The sequence below is a fragment of the Microcaecilia unicolor genome, chromosome 2 (genome assembly GCF_901765095.1).
Source record: "Microcaecilia unicolor chromosome 2, aMicUni1.1, whole genome shotgun sequence".
In the NCBI taxonomy this organism is placed as follows: domain Eukaryota; kingdom Metazoa; phylum Chordata; class Amphibia; order Gymnophiona; family Siphonopidae; genus Microcaecilia; species Microcaecilia unicolor.
The window spans coordinates 199,002,020-199,019,752 of record NC_044032.1 but is presented as its reverse complement, the minus strand read 5'-3'; the positions used below and the strand labels follow the sequence as shown (position 1 = coordinate 199,019,752).

The 17,733-nt window shown below is 42.1% G+C and overlaps 1 protein-coding gene across 1 annotated transcript in view; it reads left to right on the top strand.

Annotated features, from left to right (window-relative positions):
• SPIN1 (spindlin 1) overlaps positions 1 to 17,733 on the top strand; it is a gene marked incomplete in the record, with an annotated part of 155,803 nt that overhangs the window by 29,580 nt on the left and 108,490 nt on the right. The window contains 1 exon segment of the mRNA XM_030193618.1: positions 8,345 to 8,560. Coding sequence (XP_030049478.1) covers positions 8,509 to 8,560 — 52 coding nt within the window.

Here is a 17,733-nt window from a genome sequence, read left to right as displayed (position 1 = left end):
TTCTGTAAGTTCATTTTTCAATTCTGTCAGTATGCTGGGATGTAAGCTGTCTGGGCCAGGACATTTGCTACTCTTTAATTTGTCAAATTGGCCCATTACATCCTCCAGGTTTATAGAGATTTCATTCAGTTTCTCTTACTCCCAAATCTTCCTTGGTGAAGACTGAAGCAAAGAATTAATTTAATCTCTCCTCTATGGCTTTGCCTTCCCTGAGTGCCCCTTTTACCCCCTCGGTCATCTAGCGGTCCAACCAATTCTTTTGTCGGCTTCTTGCTTTTAATATACCTAGAAAAGTTTTTACTATGTGTTTTTATCTGCAGGGTAATCTTTTTTTTCGAAGTCCCTCTTTGCCTTCCTTATCAACGCTTTGCGTTTGATTTGGCATTCCTTATGCTGTTGCTTTTTATTTTTATTCGGTTCCTTCTTCCATTTTCTGAAGGATTTTCTTTTAGCCCAAATAGCTTCCGTCACCTCAATTTTTAATCATGCCAGCTGTCGTTAGGTCTTCCTTCCTCCTTTATTAATACACGGAATATATTTGGCTTGGGCTTCCAGGATGGCATTTTTGAACGGTATCCACGCTTGATGTAAATGTTTGACTTTCACAGCTGCTCCTCTGAGGTTTTTTTTTTTTCCCCACCGTTCTTCTCATTTTATCATAGTCTCCTTTTTGAAAGTTAAATGCTAACGTATTGGATTTCCTGTGTGTACTTCAAAGCTGATATCAAATCTGATCATATGATCACTGTTAATTAAGCGGCTCCAGCACCATTACCTCCCGCACCAGATCATGCACTCCACTAAAGACTAGGTCTACAATGTTTCCTCCTCTTGGCTCCTGTACCAGCTGCTCCATAAAGCAGTCATTGATTTTTTGTCAAGAAATGTTACCTCCCTATCATGTGCTGATGTTACATTTACCAGTCAATATCCGGGTAATTGAAATCGACCATTATTATTGTGTTGCACAGTTTGTTAGCCTCCTTAAATTCTGATAACATTTCTACATCCGTCTGTTCATCCTGGCCAGGTGGATGGTAGTGCACTCGTATCACTATCTTTTTCACCTTTATACATGGAATTTCAGTCCATAGGGATTCTAAGATGTGTTTTGTTTCCTGCAGAATTTTAAATCTATTTGATTCAAGTCCCTCCTTAATATACAAAACTACCCCTCCACCAATTCGATCCACCCTATCACTACATAATTTATACCCTGATATGACAGTGTCCCACTTGTGATCCTCCTTCCACTAGGTCTCAGAAATGCCTATTACATCTAAGTTTTCATTTAGTGCAATTTATTCTCTCTTCTTATTTCTTAGGCTTCTGGCGTTCACATATAGATTTTTCAAACTATGTTTGTTGATCCTATTTACATCTTGCTCATTAATTGACTGTATTATTTGCAAGATTTTGTCCGATTTTTATTTAAGGACACCTGATCTACTATGGTCTCTTTTGCAACCTCGCTATTGGGATACCCTATCTTCCTGTTCTGGAGATAACTTTGAAAGATACCTTGTTCCGAACCATGTGATTTTGAACGACTGTCCGCCTTCCCCCATGTTCTAGTTTAAAAGCTGCTCTATCTACTTTTTAAATGCCAATACCAGCAGCTTGGTCCCTCTCTGGTTAAGGTGGAGCCTTCACTTTGAAACTGTCTAGAAATAAAGCTCCATTCATATGGAAACTAATCCTATATAATAATTCTCACCTCCAACAGGATGTGCTTGGGACCGTGCCTGCCGGAAGTGGTCTGCTAGGCAGGCAGGCACTGACCTCAGTGACATCAGTGATAGACAGTTTGGCAAAGCAAAACAATCTGAGTGCTGGCCATTAGGACACAGGGTTGATAGGAGAGTTTTAAAAGACTGAAGGAACCGAAAGTGTTAAATGGGGGGGAGGGGGGGAGTTCTGAACAACTGAAAGACAGGAACATTTGGGAAAGGAAAACAATCTGAATGCTGGCCATTAAGACACAAGGTACATAGGAGAGTTTTAAAAGACTGAAGGAAAAAAGTGTTAAACTGGAGGGGGGGGGGGGGGAGTTGTGAATGACTGAAAGACATGCAAATTTGGGACAGGAAAACAATCTCAATGCTGGCCATTAGCACACAGGTTACATAGGAGAGTTTTAAAAGACTGAAGGAACCAAAAGTGTTCATGGGAGGGGGGGGGGGGGGGGCAAGTTCTGAATGAATGAAAGAAATGAAAATTTACGAGAGGAACACAATCTGAATGCCGGGCATTTGTACACAGGGTAGATAGGACACTTTTTTTTTTTTTTTTTTTTAATGAAGGACGTGAAAGTATTACATCTTGGGGGAGGGGTGAGGAGGAAAGCGGTGGGGTATCCGGATACTGGGCGTTAGGGCCACGGGGGTACATAGACTTTTGAAAGCCTTAAGGAACCCAAAGTGTGGGAAGGAGGAGGAAAAGGAGGGGAGGGAACGGGGTGAGGGGCATTAGGAACAGGGGAGGGGGGCCCTGTCACACACTCTCATTCTCACACACACACTGTCACACAGACAGTCTCACTCTGTCACACACCCGCACATTCACTCTGGCTCTCTCTCTCAAACATACACACTCCTAGGAAAACCTTGCTAGCGCCCGTTTCATTCGTTCCAGAAACGGGCCTTTTTTACTAGTTTTATATAATTACCATTAAAAACAACTCTTTTTTGCGCGATGCATCCATCCACAGAATGAGCCCCAAGGCTCTGCTACAAAAAGCCCCCTTTTTATTAAGCTAAACCTTGTCCAGGAATTTACATGAGGTTTCAGTCATGTGCTCTCAGTTCAGCTAAACTAACCACTGGCCAGGTGGCTTATCTCCCGAACCTCAAGCATACCCCGCCTCCCTCATGCACAAGCTGGCTTCAGAGGCATTCCAACCTGTTCTTGAGATGTGCCTTATCTCATACATTGTTCTTGAGATGTGCCTTACATTCCAGCCTGTTCTTTGAGATATACCAGGAAAGTCACTTTTGGTCAAAGACAGGGGATTTTTAAAATTATATTATTGATTAAAGCAAGACTGAAAAGCAATTTGTAATATTTTCCATCACACCCCCTTAGGACATGTTAACAAGCACTGTGTGTCTGGCATTGCATCAGAAATGAAAGTGAGCAGACTGGATGAGTCTTGAGGTCTCACTTGCTGTTTTCGTTATCTGACATGTCCAAATTTTTTGGACATTGCAGGATGTTCCTAGACCTTAATGTCAGAAAGCCATGATTGTTAAAATTCAAATACAAACAGGCAGAGCGTCAGCTGGCAGTAACAGTATGCACCTTTTATAGCCACAAATATTATGATGATAAACTGTAGCCTTTCATATTAGATGTATTGTCCATAGAGTCCTTTAATCTAGGTAAAACCTTTCCTCTTAAATTTTCCTGATGAAACTGTGGCCATGGGTAGTCTTGGCATACACTAGTTCAGTGTTTCTCTACCTTTTTTTTTTTTTTTTTAATTTTGTGGCACATTTGAGTTTGTTCAGTCCTTGTGGTACCAAACCATATCTCATTCTGACATCAGAACAGTAGGTCCTGTGGAATTACAGGGACCTATGGATTCAGACAAGCTGGTAGAGGCACAGAGATACTGTAGGAAATGCAATTCTAAAAGTGGGAAGTAAGGAGGATGGGGGTTAAGGTTTTGCTGAGTCTGGGATATTTGTTCCTTGTAGTGCTAATAGTGAACAATTAGTTCAGTTTGATAGGGATGGTGGGGGGGGGGGGGGGGGGGGAGTCCGGTGGACTCTGGCTGTGGAAAATTGTAGTGATCTAGTTTTCAAACTATACTGAGGCAGCCTGGACAGAGAAATCATATTAATTGGCTAATTCTGTTTAACTTTGGTTCAGGCCTGCAAGTGGTAGAATGCCATCTGGTTTTAATTACTCAAATGTCTAGCTTTTGCTAGACTAGAGGTTAGAAAGGTCAGTGAGAAATAAAACTTTCTTTGTCCCTTTTTGAGTGATGGATTGTTAAGGCTAGTTCATAGGCATAATAATAAACCACATCTGGATTCCATTCTAAGCAAGGCATACTGGACAGTCTCGAGGGGATCAGCAAGCAGGCAGTTTTAAAAGATTAGGTTAAATGCTGTTTAGAGAGAAGGAGATAGTTTAGATTTAAATAATTTCTTGATAATTTAGATTCTGTCTTATAAGGAATTCTGATTTCTGCTTATTTTAAAATATGTTTTATTCTGTTTAATTAATAAGTTCTATTTCTCCCTGTAAAATATCTTTTCAATTCAGTGTCTGACTTTCAAGTGAGATTTTCTGCAGTTTAAGAGGTCATCTGGTTTGAATTATCCACAGTCCTAGCTAGTTCTGTGTATGAAGCTAAAAGGTGAAAGAGGTCAGGAAAAGTCAACTCTTTTCCTTGATTGATTATAGCTAAGTGTAGGACTGGCCCCTTAATGAACTCAGCTAGTATTCTGAGAATTTAATAATAATAAAATGCAGGAGATAGGTGCCACATTGTCTAGTTTGAGAGGCCCCAGGTCGCAGGTCAGTTTAGGAAATATCTGAAACCTATGTAACTGATATTTTGAGTAAATGTGTAGAGATAATTAGTTCAAGACAAGGTAATCAATCTATTCCTTACCATCTGGTGAGAACGGGGGGCTAGAGGGGTTTAGGACCATATATAAATGAGAACAGAAGCAGCTTACGTTAGAGACGAGAGAGACAGACAGGAGACGCAGGACCCAGAGAGCCAAGACACAGAGACACAAGACACAGAGAGCTGAAGAGAAGGAGAGGGCTAGCGCTGATGTCCTACTTTGTTTGCTGGAAAATAAAGAAGACTTCTCTCTCATTCTGGTGTGTGGTGTTTGACTCCTGAAGTACCACAGATTCTGCTAACAATAGTGGTAATTCCTGCATCAATACTATAAGTACAGTTTTAAAGTTTTGTTAATACATAATCATTTTGGGCCTAATACAAAAGCCTTAGGGATGCACACAAAAAAAAATCAAATTGAGAAACACAATCCAACAATATCCAGTGTGTAAATTCTATGTGATCTCCAAAGGAGGTATAATGTTTAATGATGCACTTTTATTAGATTCTCAGGTTTTTTTGTTTTTTTTTGTTACATTTGTACCCCGCGCTTTCCCAATCATGGCAGGCTCAATGCGGCTTACATGGGGCAATGGAAGGTTAAGTGACTTGCCCAGAGTCACAAGGAGCTGCCTGAGGTGGGAATCTAACTCAGTTCCTCAGTTCCCCAGGACCAAAGTCCACCACCCTAACCACTAGGCCACTCCTCCACTCCATAGTAAGGTTAATTCAATTACTAAGAGAGCTTTTTATCTAATGAGGATACAGACGGATTCGTGTCATATTTCAGGAAGCAGGATTTTCAACGTTTAGTTCAAGCACTACTATCATCTTAAATAGATTACTACTATTTATTTATTTGCTGCATTTGTACCCCACATTTTCCCACCTATTTGCAGGCTCAATGTGGTTTACACTATACTAAGTTGCAAAAGGTATAATACTACTATAATGTTATTTATCTGGATTGTCCAAAAGCAGTAATGAAAAGGCTGCAAACCATTCAAAACACTGCTGTGTGTTTGAAATTTTCTTTGCCTAAGACGGATAGAATTACTCCATAATACGTCTTTAATGGTTACTGGTTGAAGTTAGAATTTTCTTCATATATGTATTCTTTGGTTCAAACCTCTCCACCTTTAAAAGCTCTGAAGTTTCAAATACAGCTGACTTTTGATTTCCCTAGTTTTAAAGGGAAAAGAAATAGGTCACAAAACATTGGAAATTACTTCTTGGCAGTCTGTCAGATTAAGGACTATTATTCTTTTAGGAAAGGTTTAAAATCCGTTTTATATCGTTTAGCTTTCATATTACTGTCTGGGCAGCATTCTTATTGTATTCTTATGGAAGGTTTGTTGCCATTTTTATATTGGTATGTGCGGTATAGAAATACTGAATTATGTTCCTCATGTGCCTCATGAGCCTATACCTAGCTTTAGTCATGGTCTGGGATTCTATTCCCAAAGAAAGGGATTCTCTTGGTTATTGCACAATGGTCACACTTTGTAGTCTCAAGGTGAATGATTGCATATCAGGCTCCAAATGAAACTCAGTCGGGGGGGGGGGGGGGGGGGGGGGAGGTGGCATGTATTTAAGAAAGGGAAGATGATGGGGAAGCCATGGGTATAGTTCAAATGAAAGTTCATAGCACTGTTTCTATCTCAAGAGACCACTTTCAACTGAACTGGAAGTTGAATGGCACTGTAGGAAGTGCTGAGCTAAAATATATACGGTGTATGTATATATATATATATATATATATATATATATATGCATATCTGTCAACGTTTTCAACCAGTGTGCTGTGGCTGCTCCCCAGGTGTGCCGTAGGCAACTGAGCACTGCCCGAGGTTCCAGATCACCGAGGGGCCCAGTGCCTCTCCCTTCATGAAACAGCATTTCTCCCACTCTCCTCCCTCCCTCATGCCCTGGTCTACCTTAAACTGTGTCTTCCAAACAGCAGAGCTGCCAAGGGGTCCCGATTTTTGAGATGGAGATTTTAGTACACCCCCTAGCCACGCCTACTTCTGTGGCTCCGCCCATGCTTCCTCATGTCATCTTTTTCTTTTGATGTAGGCATAGAGGAAAAAAAAAAGATTTTAAATGGTCCCAGGTTTCAACCCAATTCATGTTTTAATGTGGGAAATAAATGATATAAATAAAAACTCTGAATGTTGAACACCTGATTCTCATAACATGATGTCTGTTTTACAAGCCCTTTACCTTGAGAAAAAAAATCTCTGCACAAATATAACAGTGCTAGGGTCTCCCTATAACCAGCCCCTCCAAATGACACACTGATTACACTTTCTAACACTATACATAATAAAAGTTATTCCCTTATTATACTTCCTCTGTGCACATCTGTATACTGCACAAGTCAGCATGTTGGAAAATATAAGTGAGATTAAAAAATGCTACCAACAATAAAGAATGACAACTTGGATGCAGCAGCTCATAGGTTACCGTTTGCTTGCTTTGTTTTGAAGGAGAAACAGAGACTAGCCTATTGGCTTCAATTTTTCATCCCGTCTCCCTCCGTGATGCAGCCTCTGCAGCAGCCGCAACAACAAAAAAAAGCAAACGTGGGGCCGCAGCAGCCTTCAGGCATGCTCTGCTGGCTCTGTGCCCCCACTGACGTCAACTTCGAATTCCGGGAGCAGAGGACCAGCAGAACTGACAGCGCATGCCTGAAGGCTGCTGCGGCTCCGCACTTGCTTTTTTTTTTTTTTTTTTGTCGCCGCTGCTGCTGCATTGGGAGAAGCAGCAGCGGTGGTGAGAAAAAACAATTCCTCATCTCAGCAGGAGACTTTCCTGCTTTGGCGGGAGTTCAGGAGATGGCCCACCAAATCGTGAGTCTCCCGTGCAATACGAGAGACTTGGCAGGTATGAAAGAGGTTCCCTGGCAGTGGCTGTAATTCAAAGCTGCCGATTACAGCCGGAGTCTCTCTTCTGCCTTGACCCGCCTCTTCTAATGCAACTTCCTGTTTACACAGGAGCAGACCAGGACAGAAGAGAGGCTTCAACCAGGCTGCAAACAGTAGCTGTGAATTATTGCTGCTGCCGGGGAAGATACGATTTTAGTTAGACAGGAGGGGGAAAGAAAGAAAGGCAAATGTTGGAAGGAGTGAGTGAGAGGAAAAATAAAAAAGAATTCTAAATTATGTAAATTCAAGTGGACCAGTGACGAGCTGGGGGTCACTTAAGCAACACTATAAGAAACAGTTTTGCTTAATACCCAAACTGAGGTCCCCCCAAAAAACAAAAATAGATATCTATTAATATTCTAACATTATATACAGGGATCGTAAACCAGGTAGATTTTCCCACATTGTATGGAGTATCCTTTTGAATTACCTGCCTGAAAGACTACAAGTCTGTATAATAGATAAACGTACGTTAAATTAATTGCTAACGCAAACTATAAACATGTAACCTAATGTTTTAAGGAATTATACTAGATTTGTCATGGATATATTGGGTTTGCACATGTGTATGGTTTAAATATGTTTATGTATTATGTATTAAACATATGTTCCTTAATCATACTACCACTTGTATTTGTTTCTTTACCGGAATGGCGAATGTCTATATGGTACTATGTAAGCCACATTGAGCCTGCAAATAGGTGGGAAAATGTGGGATACAAATGTAACAAATAAATAAATTTTGCTTATAGCTGGTGCTTTCTATGCCTATTTATATTTCCAGGCATGCTTTTGATTTAAATTTATAATGTAATACTTGGCTTTATTTTTACAGAGTGATTTAATACTTCTGTGGGACTTTGAAGCAGCAAACACTTGCTTGGATGGTGGATTAACAAGGAGCCATTTCCTCGTACAGCTGTGCGTCATAGCAAAATTGGAGTGTGTTACATTTTCACCCTAGTTCGGCAGCTTTGCTGCTCGCTTACACACAGATGAATGAAGACCCCATTCGGGAAGACAGCAGGTCAGCGATCCAGAGCTGATGCAGGTAAGGGCTAGTGCTCTTTTGGAAAGAGTGCAGGTGCAAACCAAAAAAAAAAAAAAATTAGTGTGTAAGAGCATTGAAATTGAAGCCATTGACAGTTCAGGAATGAAAGGCCATATTGTTTCTTCAGCCTGCTGTGTGTCACTTTTGAAAGGTCTTCTTAAGTGACCAGAGTTTGAAGACTATATTTCAAGTCAGAAGTAGTACCAAGGTGTTTCCTTCTGTTGTCACTGTTTCCGGAGGCTAAAATGCTGTTCATACAATAGAAATGTACTGCTGGGCCATGTGTAGTAAGTTGTGAAGTTTGACTCTCATGTTACAGATACTGAACAAATCTATTTCAGTATGGATTTTTTTTTCAAAAATATTAGTTGTGTCTTACCTGTTCCTTTTTATAGGCTGCTTTGGGAATATAGTTAAATGTATTTGTGTGAATTTTTATATAAAGAAATAAAGTGTCAGAGGGAAACTGAAACCAGGTTTCTTGGTTTTGATTGCAACTGAACCAGCAACCAAAATTTGCACAAATCATAATACCCCCCTGCTCCCCCTTGCATTCACTCTCGGCACCCAAACCGACCCATCCATCACCCCAAGACCCTCCCTGGGCCTACCGTTAAATCTGCTGGTGGTCTAGTGGCTCCTCAGGGCAAGACCGATCCCCAGTTGCTCTTAGCCCTGCTGATTCCTCAGTTTCAACTTTGTGTATTGTTATGTATTTCAAAGATTTATGACTTATTTTATTTTCAAACAGTTTATTATTGCTTATTTGTGTCGTCGTTGTTCTTCCTTTATGGATTAATATTGTTCCTATCTGTTTAATAAAGACTTCTTTAAGTTTCAAAATGGCTGCGGGGACTTTCCGCGGCAGCCTCACAAGACTGCTGTGGGAGGTCCCAACAGCCGTTTAGAGATTTGAAACTGCATAATGTAAATAATTGTCACAAATTGAATGCTGTGAAAAACAGGTTCAGGCTTTTTAAGCAAACTAGGCCTGTAAAATCATAGGATCTCTCAGTCCTGATACTTCACTGAAGAAATGTGACAGTCTGATTAAGTTAATGAAGCCTGGCAGAGTTACAAAGTTGGCAAGGGTTGTGTACAGCTGGACATAGGCATGCTGAGAAACTATAAGAAATAATTGGTCAAAGATAAGGCCAGGTGCAGAAAAGTTAAATTTAAGGATGAGCGAAGCTTGGAGATAAGCAAACTTGCTAAGGTTGAAACTTGGTCCTAATTGGATGAGAGATAAGCAAACTCTCTGAAGTTGAAACTTGGTCATTATTGGATGTATGTGCCAATTATGACGAAAGTGCAGGTGAGAAAGTAAAATGTTCATAGGGATCTATGGGACCAAAAAAAGTATAAAAGGTCTGCTACCTAAGCAGTGCCTCGGAGAAGCCAGTAACCTGTGAAGGCACATGCCATGTGTCTCGACGTGCTGCTCTCCCAACAGCTGAATGCCTATACTGCGATTCCATTCTCTGTTAAAGCTTGCTTTTGGTGAGTATGAAATAAACTTGTAAATCTATCCCAGTGTGTACTTCTGATTATGGAGCTCAAGGTCAGAGTAATTAGTGGGAACACGCAAATTATTAACAATAAGCGGGAGCGACTGGAGATTTCTCTTGTTTATGCTGGTGAAAGCACACAGTGGCGCTAAGCTGGTTTTCTGTGCTTAAATATAAGCCTTTCAAGTTTAAAAAAAGAAATACAAAATAGTAAAAAAAAAAAAAAAATTTGAAAAGCTTATATTTGAAGGCACAGAAGAGAGGCACTGATGTGCATTTTCATGATCAGGTTTGCCTGGCACTTTTGCAAAAGAGCTGCACTTTATTGCGAAACTCTTCTGTGTATTCACAAAGCATGTTCCTTCCCCTTACTTTTGCAGCAAACATATGATTTGAATATCATTTTCCTTTGAGCATTTGGAGAGCTATTTTTCTGCACTGTTCTGGCGGTATGGGATCTGCGCTGTTGGTTTTACATCGGGAGTTCTAAGAATTGGCCTGTTGACCTGATAATGACTTGCTGAAGCTTTTTTTTCTGCTTACAGCCAAACTCACCTACTAGCTATCAGTGAGGATAAAGCCACATTGCCCGCCTCTGTTCCCCCTTTTTTCTCCTCAGTTTATCTTTTTTATAACATGGAATTCACAAGTGGATTTTTTTTCTAAATCCATGTTAATAATGACTTATGAACTTTTCTTTTAGGAAATTATCCAAACCTTTGTAAAACCCTGGTAAGCTAACTGCTTTTACCAGATTCTCTGGCAACAAATCCCAGAGTTTGTTTACACAATGAGTGAAGAAGTATTTTCCTCAATTTATTTTAAGTGTACTACTTAGTAACTTAATTACGTGCCCCCCTAGTCCTAGTATTTTTAGGAAGAGTTAACAATTGATTCATGTCTACCTGTATTTTATAGACCTCTATCATATCTCCCCTCAGCCGTCTCTTCTCCAAGCTAAAGAGCTCTAGCCTCTTCTCATAGGGAAGTTGTCCCTTCCCCTTTATCATTTATCACCTTTCTCATACCTTTTTTAATTCTGCTATGTCTTGAGATGCAGTGACTAAATTTGCACACAGTATTTGATTTAACTGCCAGATAATGGAGGCCCACTTGGAGTGTGCCAAACGCTGTTCCTACTACTGCAGTCACTGGAAAGTTTGGGCAGTTGCAATTTCTGCTGCAGTAGTGTGTTCTGACCATCTGGCCTCCCCATCATCGGTTTCTCTGCTTTGCGATTCTGGGTTGGCATTTTCAGTTTCAGGCACTGCCATTCGGCCTGGCCACTGCTCCTTGCACCTTTTCCAAGGTGATAGTGGTGGTGGCTGCGGCCCTGTGGAAGGAGGGCATCAAAGTGCATCCTTATTTGGATGAGTGACTCATCAGGACTTCATCACTGCAGGAGAGTGTATGCGCCACAGCCAGAGTGGTGACACTTTTACAGTCCCTGGGCTGGATCATCAACTCAACTTTGCCAAGAGTCATCTGGTTCCAACTCAGACACTGGAATATCTTGGGGTGTGTTTCAACACCGAGAAGGGCAAGGTGTTTTTGCTATGGCAGAAGCAGGACAAGCTGCACTTGCAGATTTGTTAGTTGAAGCCGTCCTCCTCTCCCAGGGTCTGGGACTACGTGCAGGTACTGTGTTCTGTGGTGGAGACGCTGGAAGTGGTTCTGTGGGTATGGGCTCGCATGCGGCTTCCTTCAGCAATCCATTCTGAGTGGTTGGGCTCTGGTGTCCCAGGATTACGAGCGTCGCCTCCAGTCCTTGTGGGGGGTGCATTGTTGGTCCCAGTATGCACAGGGTCTTTGACCAAGTCCCAGTGGCTGATCAGTCGGTTGGAACTTTGAGCTGTTTGCCTGGCTGTGCTGGCATTTCGATCCCTGTTGGAGAGGACATTGGTTCGGGTGTTCTTTGATAACATGACCATGGTGGCCTACAGAAACAGGCAGGGGGCACTCACAGTTCCACTCTAGCTTGGGAGATGGATTTCCTTCTGAGTTGGGCGAAGATTCATCTCTCAGCTTTTGACAGCCCACATCACGGGATGTTGAATGTTCAGGTGGAATTTGAGTTGGCACAGTGTGCATCCGGGGGATTGGGAACTGTCAGCAGTGGACATCCGGTTGGTCACACGGAAGTGGGGGATGCCAGTCATGGACCTCATGGCAACCCAACGCTATATACCAAGGCTCCTCAGTTTTTCAGCAGAAAAAAGGAATTTGGTTCCGAGGGCATCGATGCCCTGCTTCTCCCATGACACAAGTTCACATTGCTCTGCATTTTTCTCCTGTGGCCGATGATTGGCAGGGTGATTCTCACAGCATTTGGAGGTACCACAGTCTGGTGCTGTTGATTGGCCCCGGCAGCCATGGTGTATGGATCTTATGATGCTGTTGGTGGATCAGTGATTTTGGTATCCCACTACAGGCAAGAAGCCAGCAAAAGAATCGTACCACTAGATGACTGAGGGGTAAAAGGGGCGATCAAGAAAGACAAAGCCATAGTGGAGATATTAAATGGATTCTTTGCTTTGGTCTTCACCAAGGAAGATTTGGGAGTGATACTGGTGCCACAAATGGTATTCGAAGCTGACGAGTCGGAGAAACTGAATGAAATCTCTTTAAACCTAGAGGATGTAATGGGACAATTTGACAAATTGAAGAGTAGCAAATCTCGTGGACCGGATGGTGTTCATCCCAGAGTACTGATAGAATTGAAAAATGAACTGGCGGAACTATTGTTAGTAATATGTAAATTACCTTTAAAATCGAGCACAGTACTGGAAGATTAGAGGGTAGCCCGTGTAATGCCGATATTTTAAGAAGGTTCCAGAGGGGATCTGGGAAATTATAGACTGGTGAGCCTGACGTCGGTACCAGGCAAAATGGTAGAGACTATTAAAAAGAACAAAATTACAGAGCATATTCAAAAGCATGGATTAATGAGACAAAGCCAACATGGATTTAGTGAAGGGAAATCTTGCCTCACCAATCTATTACATTTCTTTGAAGGGGTGAGCAAACATGTGGATAAAGGCAAGCCGGTTGATATTTAGGCATATTTTCAAAGCACTTAGCCTTCCAAAGTTCCATAGGTTTCTATGGAACTTTGGAAGGCTAAGTGCTTTGAAAATATGCCTCATTGTGTATATGGATTTTCAGAAGGCGTTTGACAAAGTACCTCATGAAAGACTCCAGAGGAAATTGGAGAGTCATGGGATAGGAGGTAGTGTCCTATTGTGGATTAAAAACTGATTAAAGGGTAGAAAACAGAAAGTAGGGTTAAATGGCCATTATTCTCAATGGAGAAGGGTAGATAGTGGGGTTCCTACTACTACTACTATTTAGCATTTCTATAGCGCTACAAGGCATACGCAGCACTGCACAAACATAGAAGAAAGACAGTCCCTGCTCAAAGAGCTTACAATCTAATAGACAAAAAATAAAGTAATCAAATCAATTAATGTGAACGGGAAGGAAGAGAGGAGGGTAGGTGGAGGCGAGTGGTTACAAGTGGTTACGAGTCAAAAGCAATGTTAAAGAGGTGGGCTTTCAGTCTAGATTTAAAGGTGGCCAAGGATGGGGCAAGACGTAGGGGCTCAGGAAGTTTATTCCAGGCGTAGGGTGCAGCGAGACAGAAGGTGCGAAGTCTGGAGTTGGCAGTAGTGGAGAAGGGAACAGATAAGAAGGATTTATCCATGGAGCGGAGTGCACGGGAAGGGATGTAGGGAAGGACGAGTGTGGAGAGATACTGGGGAGCAGCAGAGTGAGTACATTTATAGGTTAGTAGAAGAAGTTTGAACAGGATGCGAAAACGGATAGGGAGCCAGTGAAGGGTCTTGAGGAGAGGGGTAGTATGAGTAAAGCGACCCTGGCGGAAGATGAGACGGGCAGCAGAGTTTTGAACCGACTGGAGAGGGGAGAGGTGACTAAGTGGGAGGCCAGCAAGAAGCAGATTGCAGTAGTCTAAATGAGAGGTGACAAGGGTGTGGATGAGGGTTTTGGTAGAGTGCTCGGAAAGAAAGGGGTGGATTTTACGGATGTTGTAAAGAAAGAAACGACAGGTCTTGGCAATCTGCTGGATATGAGCAGAGAAGGAGAGAGAAGTCAAAGATGACCCCAAGATTTCGAGCTGAGGAGACAGGGAGAATGAGAGAGCCATCAACAGAAATAAGTACATAAGTACATAAGTAGTGCCATACTGGGAAAGACCAAAGGTCCATCTAGCCCAGCATCCTGTCACCGACAGTGGCCAATCCAGGTCAAGGGCACCTGGCACGCTCCCCAAACGTAAAAACATTCCAGACAAGTTATACCTAAAAATGAGGAATTTTTCCAGTCCATTTAATAGCGGTCTATGGACTTGTCCTTTAGGAATCTATCTAACCCCTTTTTAAACTCCGTCAAGCTAACCGCCCGTACCACGTTCTCCGGCAATGAATTCCAGAGTCTAATTACACGTTGGGTGAAGAAAAATTTTCTCCGATTCGTTTTAAATTTACCACACTGTAGCTTCAACTCATGCCCTCTAGTCCTAGTATTTTTGGATAGCGTGAACAGTCGCTTCACATCCACCCGATCCATTCCACTCATTATTTTATACACTTCTATCATATCTCCCCTCAGCCGTCTCTTCTCCAAGCTGAAAAGCCCTAGCCTTCTCAGCCTCTCTTCATAGGAAAGTCGTCCCATCCCCACTATCATTTTCGTCGCCCTTTGCTGTACCTTTTCCAATTCTACTATATCTTTTTTGAGATACGGAGACCAGTACTGAACACAATACTCCAGGTGCGGTCGCACCATGGAGCGATACAACGGCATTATAACATCCGCACACCTGGACTCCATACCCTTCTTAATAACACCCAACATTCTATTCGCTTTCCTAGCCGCAGCAGCACACTGAGCAGAAGGTTTCAGCGTATCATCGACGACGACACCCAGATAGAAAACGGGGGGAGCGGGGAGGTGGGTTTGGGGGGGTTCCTCAGGGGTCTGTGCTGGGACCGCTGCTTTTTAACATAATTATAAATGATTTAGAGATGGGAGTAACTAGTGAGGTAATTAAATTTGCTGACAACACAAAGTTATTCAAAGTTGTTAAATTGCGAGAGGATTGTGAAAAATTACAAGAGGACCTTACGAGACTGGGCGTCTAAATGGCAGATGATGTTTAATGTGAGCAAGTGCAAAGTGATGCATGTGGGAAAGAGGAACCTGAATTATAGCTACGTCATGCAAGGTTCCATGTCAGGAGTCACAGACCAAGAAAGGGATCTAGGTGTCGTCGTCAATGATAACGTTGAAACCTGCTCAGTGTGCTGCTGCGGCTAAGAAAGCAAATAGAATGTTAGGTATTATTAGGAAAGGAATGGAAAACAAAAGTGAGGACGTTATAATGGTTTTGTATCGGTCCATGGTGCGACCGCACCTTGAATATTGTGTTCAATTTTGGTCACCGTATCTCAAAAAAGATATAGTAGAATTAGAAAAGGTACAGAGAAGGGCGACGAAAATTATAAAGGGGATGGGACAACTTTCCTATGAGGAAAGGCTGAAGTTTCTATGGCTCTTCATCTTGGAGAAGAGACGGCTGAGGGGAGATATGATAGAGGTCTATAAAATGAGTGGAGTTGAACGGGTAGATGTGAAGCGTCTGTTTACGCTTTCCAAAAATAATAGGACTAGGGTGCATGCGATGAAGCTACAATGTAGTAAATTTAAAACGAATCAGAGAAAATTTTTCTTCACTCAACGTGTAATTAAACTCTGGAATTCGTTGCCTGAGAATGTGGTAAAGGTGGTTAGCTTAGCGGAGTTTAAAAAAAGGTTTGGACGGCTTCCTATAGACAAGTCCATGGACCATTATTAAATGGACTTGTGGAAAATCCACTGTTTCTGGGATAAGCTGTATAGAATGTTTTGTACTTTTTTGGGATCTTGCCAGGTATTTGTGACCTGGATTGGCCACTGTTGGAAACAGGATGCTGGGCTTGATGGACCTTTGGTCGTTCCCAGTATGGCAATACTTATGTACTTATGTAACTTTAAGAAACATATAATACAATGCTTTCTCAAATGTCTCGAGTACCTGGGAGCTTGATTTGACATAAGGATCAGAAGGCATTTTCTCCTTAGCAGTTGTTTAAGATCCAAGTACAAATTTGTGAGCTTTTATTGAAAGCGGTTTCTTGTTTGGGTTTATATGCCAGTGTTGAGGTTCATGGTGGCAACCATACACCCCAACACTGGCAACCATTCCAGTTGGTTCCATGGGCTTAAGCACATATGCACCTGCTGCTGAAATGTCTGGTAGACTGATTGGTCAGTACAGACATAAAGCTATGAGGTCCATTTGCCATGGACACCAGCTATATAGATTAGTCTATAGTGGTGGCTGTCCTTTTGCAACCTGACAAAGGTCATGAAGTTGGAGACCCCTAATTGGGTGTTCTTAGATAATTGTGGGTTGTAAGAATGAATGAATAGATAAATATTGACAATGGATACCAGCCTAAGTGGCTAGGGTACCCTTTGCCAGGTGGTTTAGAGGAAGTAATATAAAGATTAAATCTTCTTGGCTGACTAATCAGTTGAAGATGAGTCATGCAGAGGGCACTGTTCCTTAGTGAAAGGCAGGGTGGTCAGCATAGTTTCCAACAATGCTTCAGTGTGGCTGTACATCCACAAGAAAGGAGGAACGAGAAATGTAGATGTAGAGCAAGACGCCGCACTGCCACTGCTCTGGGCAGAATCTTAGCTACTGGCCCTATTTGTGAGCCACATAGCAGATGTTCAGAATGTTAAAGGATCCAGACTTGGCCTCAGTTAGGGATTGACCCAGAAGACTAGTACACAGATCTGTTATATCTTGGGGAAGGTCAGAGCATCAACTGCCTCGGAAAAGATCTGCTAGTTCAGGACTCATCTGTTTTCTTATGACTTGGTCCTCAAGAGGGTGCATTTGACATCATCTGCATAGCTGTAGTGTGTCATTTAAGCCTTACTGCAGGTGTGGAAGAGATCGGCCTCTGTGGTGTTTGCTAGAATCTGTAAGGTGTTTGATGCGTGGTACTCAGGCCATATTTCCCCTTTGTGCTTTGTCGTCACAGATTCTGTCTTCGCAGGAGGGACACAAGTTTGGTGGTTGGTTCCTTAAAGGTTCAGATGGCAGCTCTGGTGTGCTGCAGACTCAGAGGCATTGAAAGTGCACTCTTGGCTTCTCACCCAGATGTGGCTTGGTTCCTAAGAGGTATATCTCAGGCTTCCAGTGCAATCAAGCTTTCTGGACTGGCACCTAAATTTTGTGCTGTGAGATTTTAGTTCTGCCAGTATTTGAGCCAATGAAAGAGAACCCTTAAGGATCTTACTGTGTACTCTATTCTTGGTTGCTGTGTTCTCAGTGTGATAACTTTTAGAATTGTAAGTGCTTTCCTGTCAGAGCCCTTAAGATTTACGGGGTCTGGAGTTTCTATCCAAACAGTTCTTTCCTCATTGCAGAAAGTAGTATCTGTGTTTCATATGAATCAGCTTCTGGTTTTGCTGTCATTTAGGAAGGAGAATTGTGGGGATGAGTTTAACCTCCTCTGCTTGCTGAATAGTTGCCCAGCCCTTTTTGTGCTACTTGTGAGTAACTAATGAATTTTGGAAGTTTAGATGCTT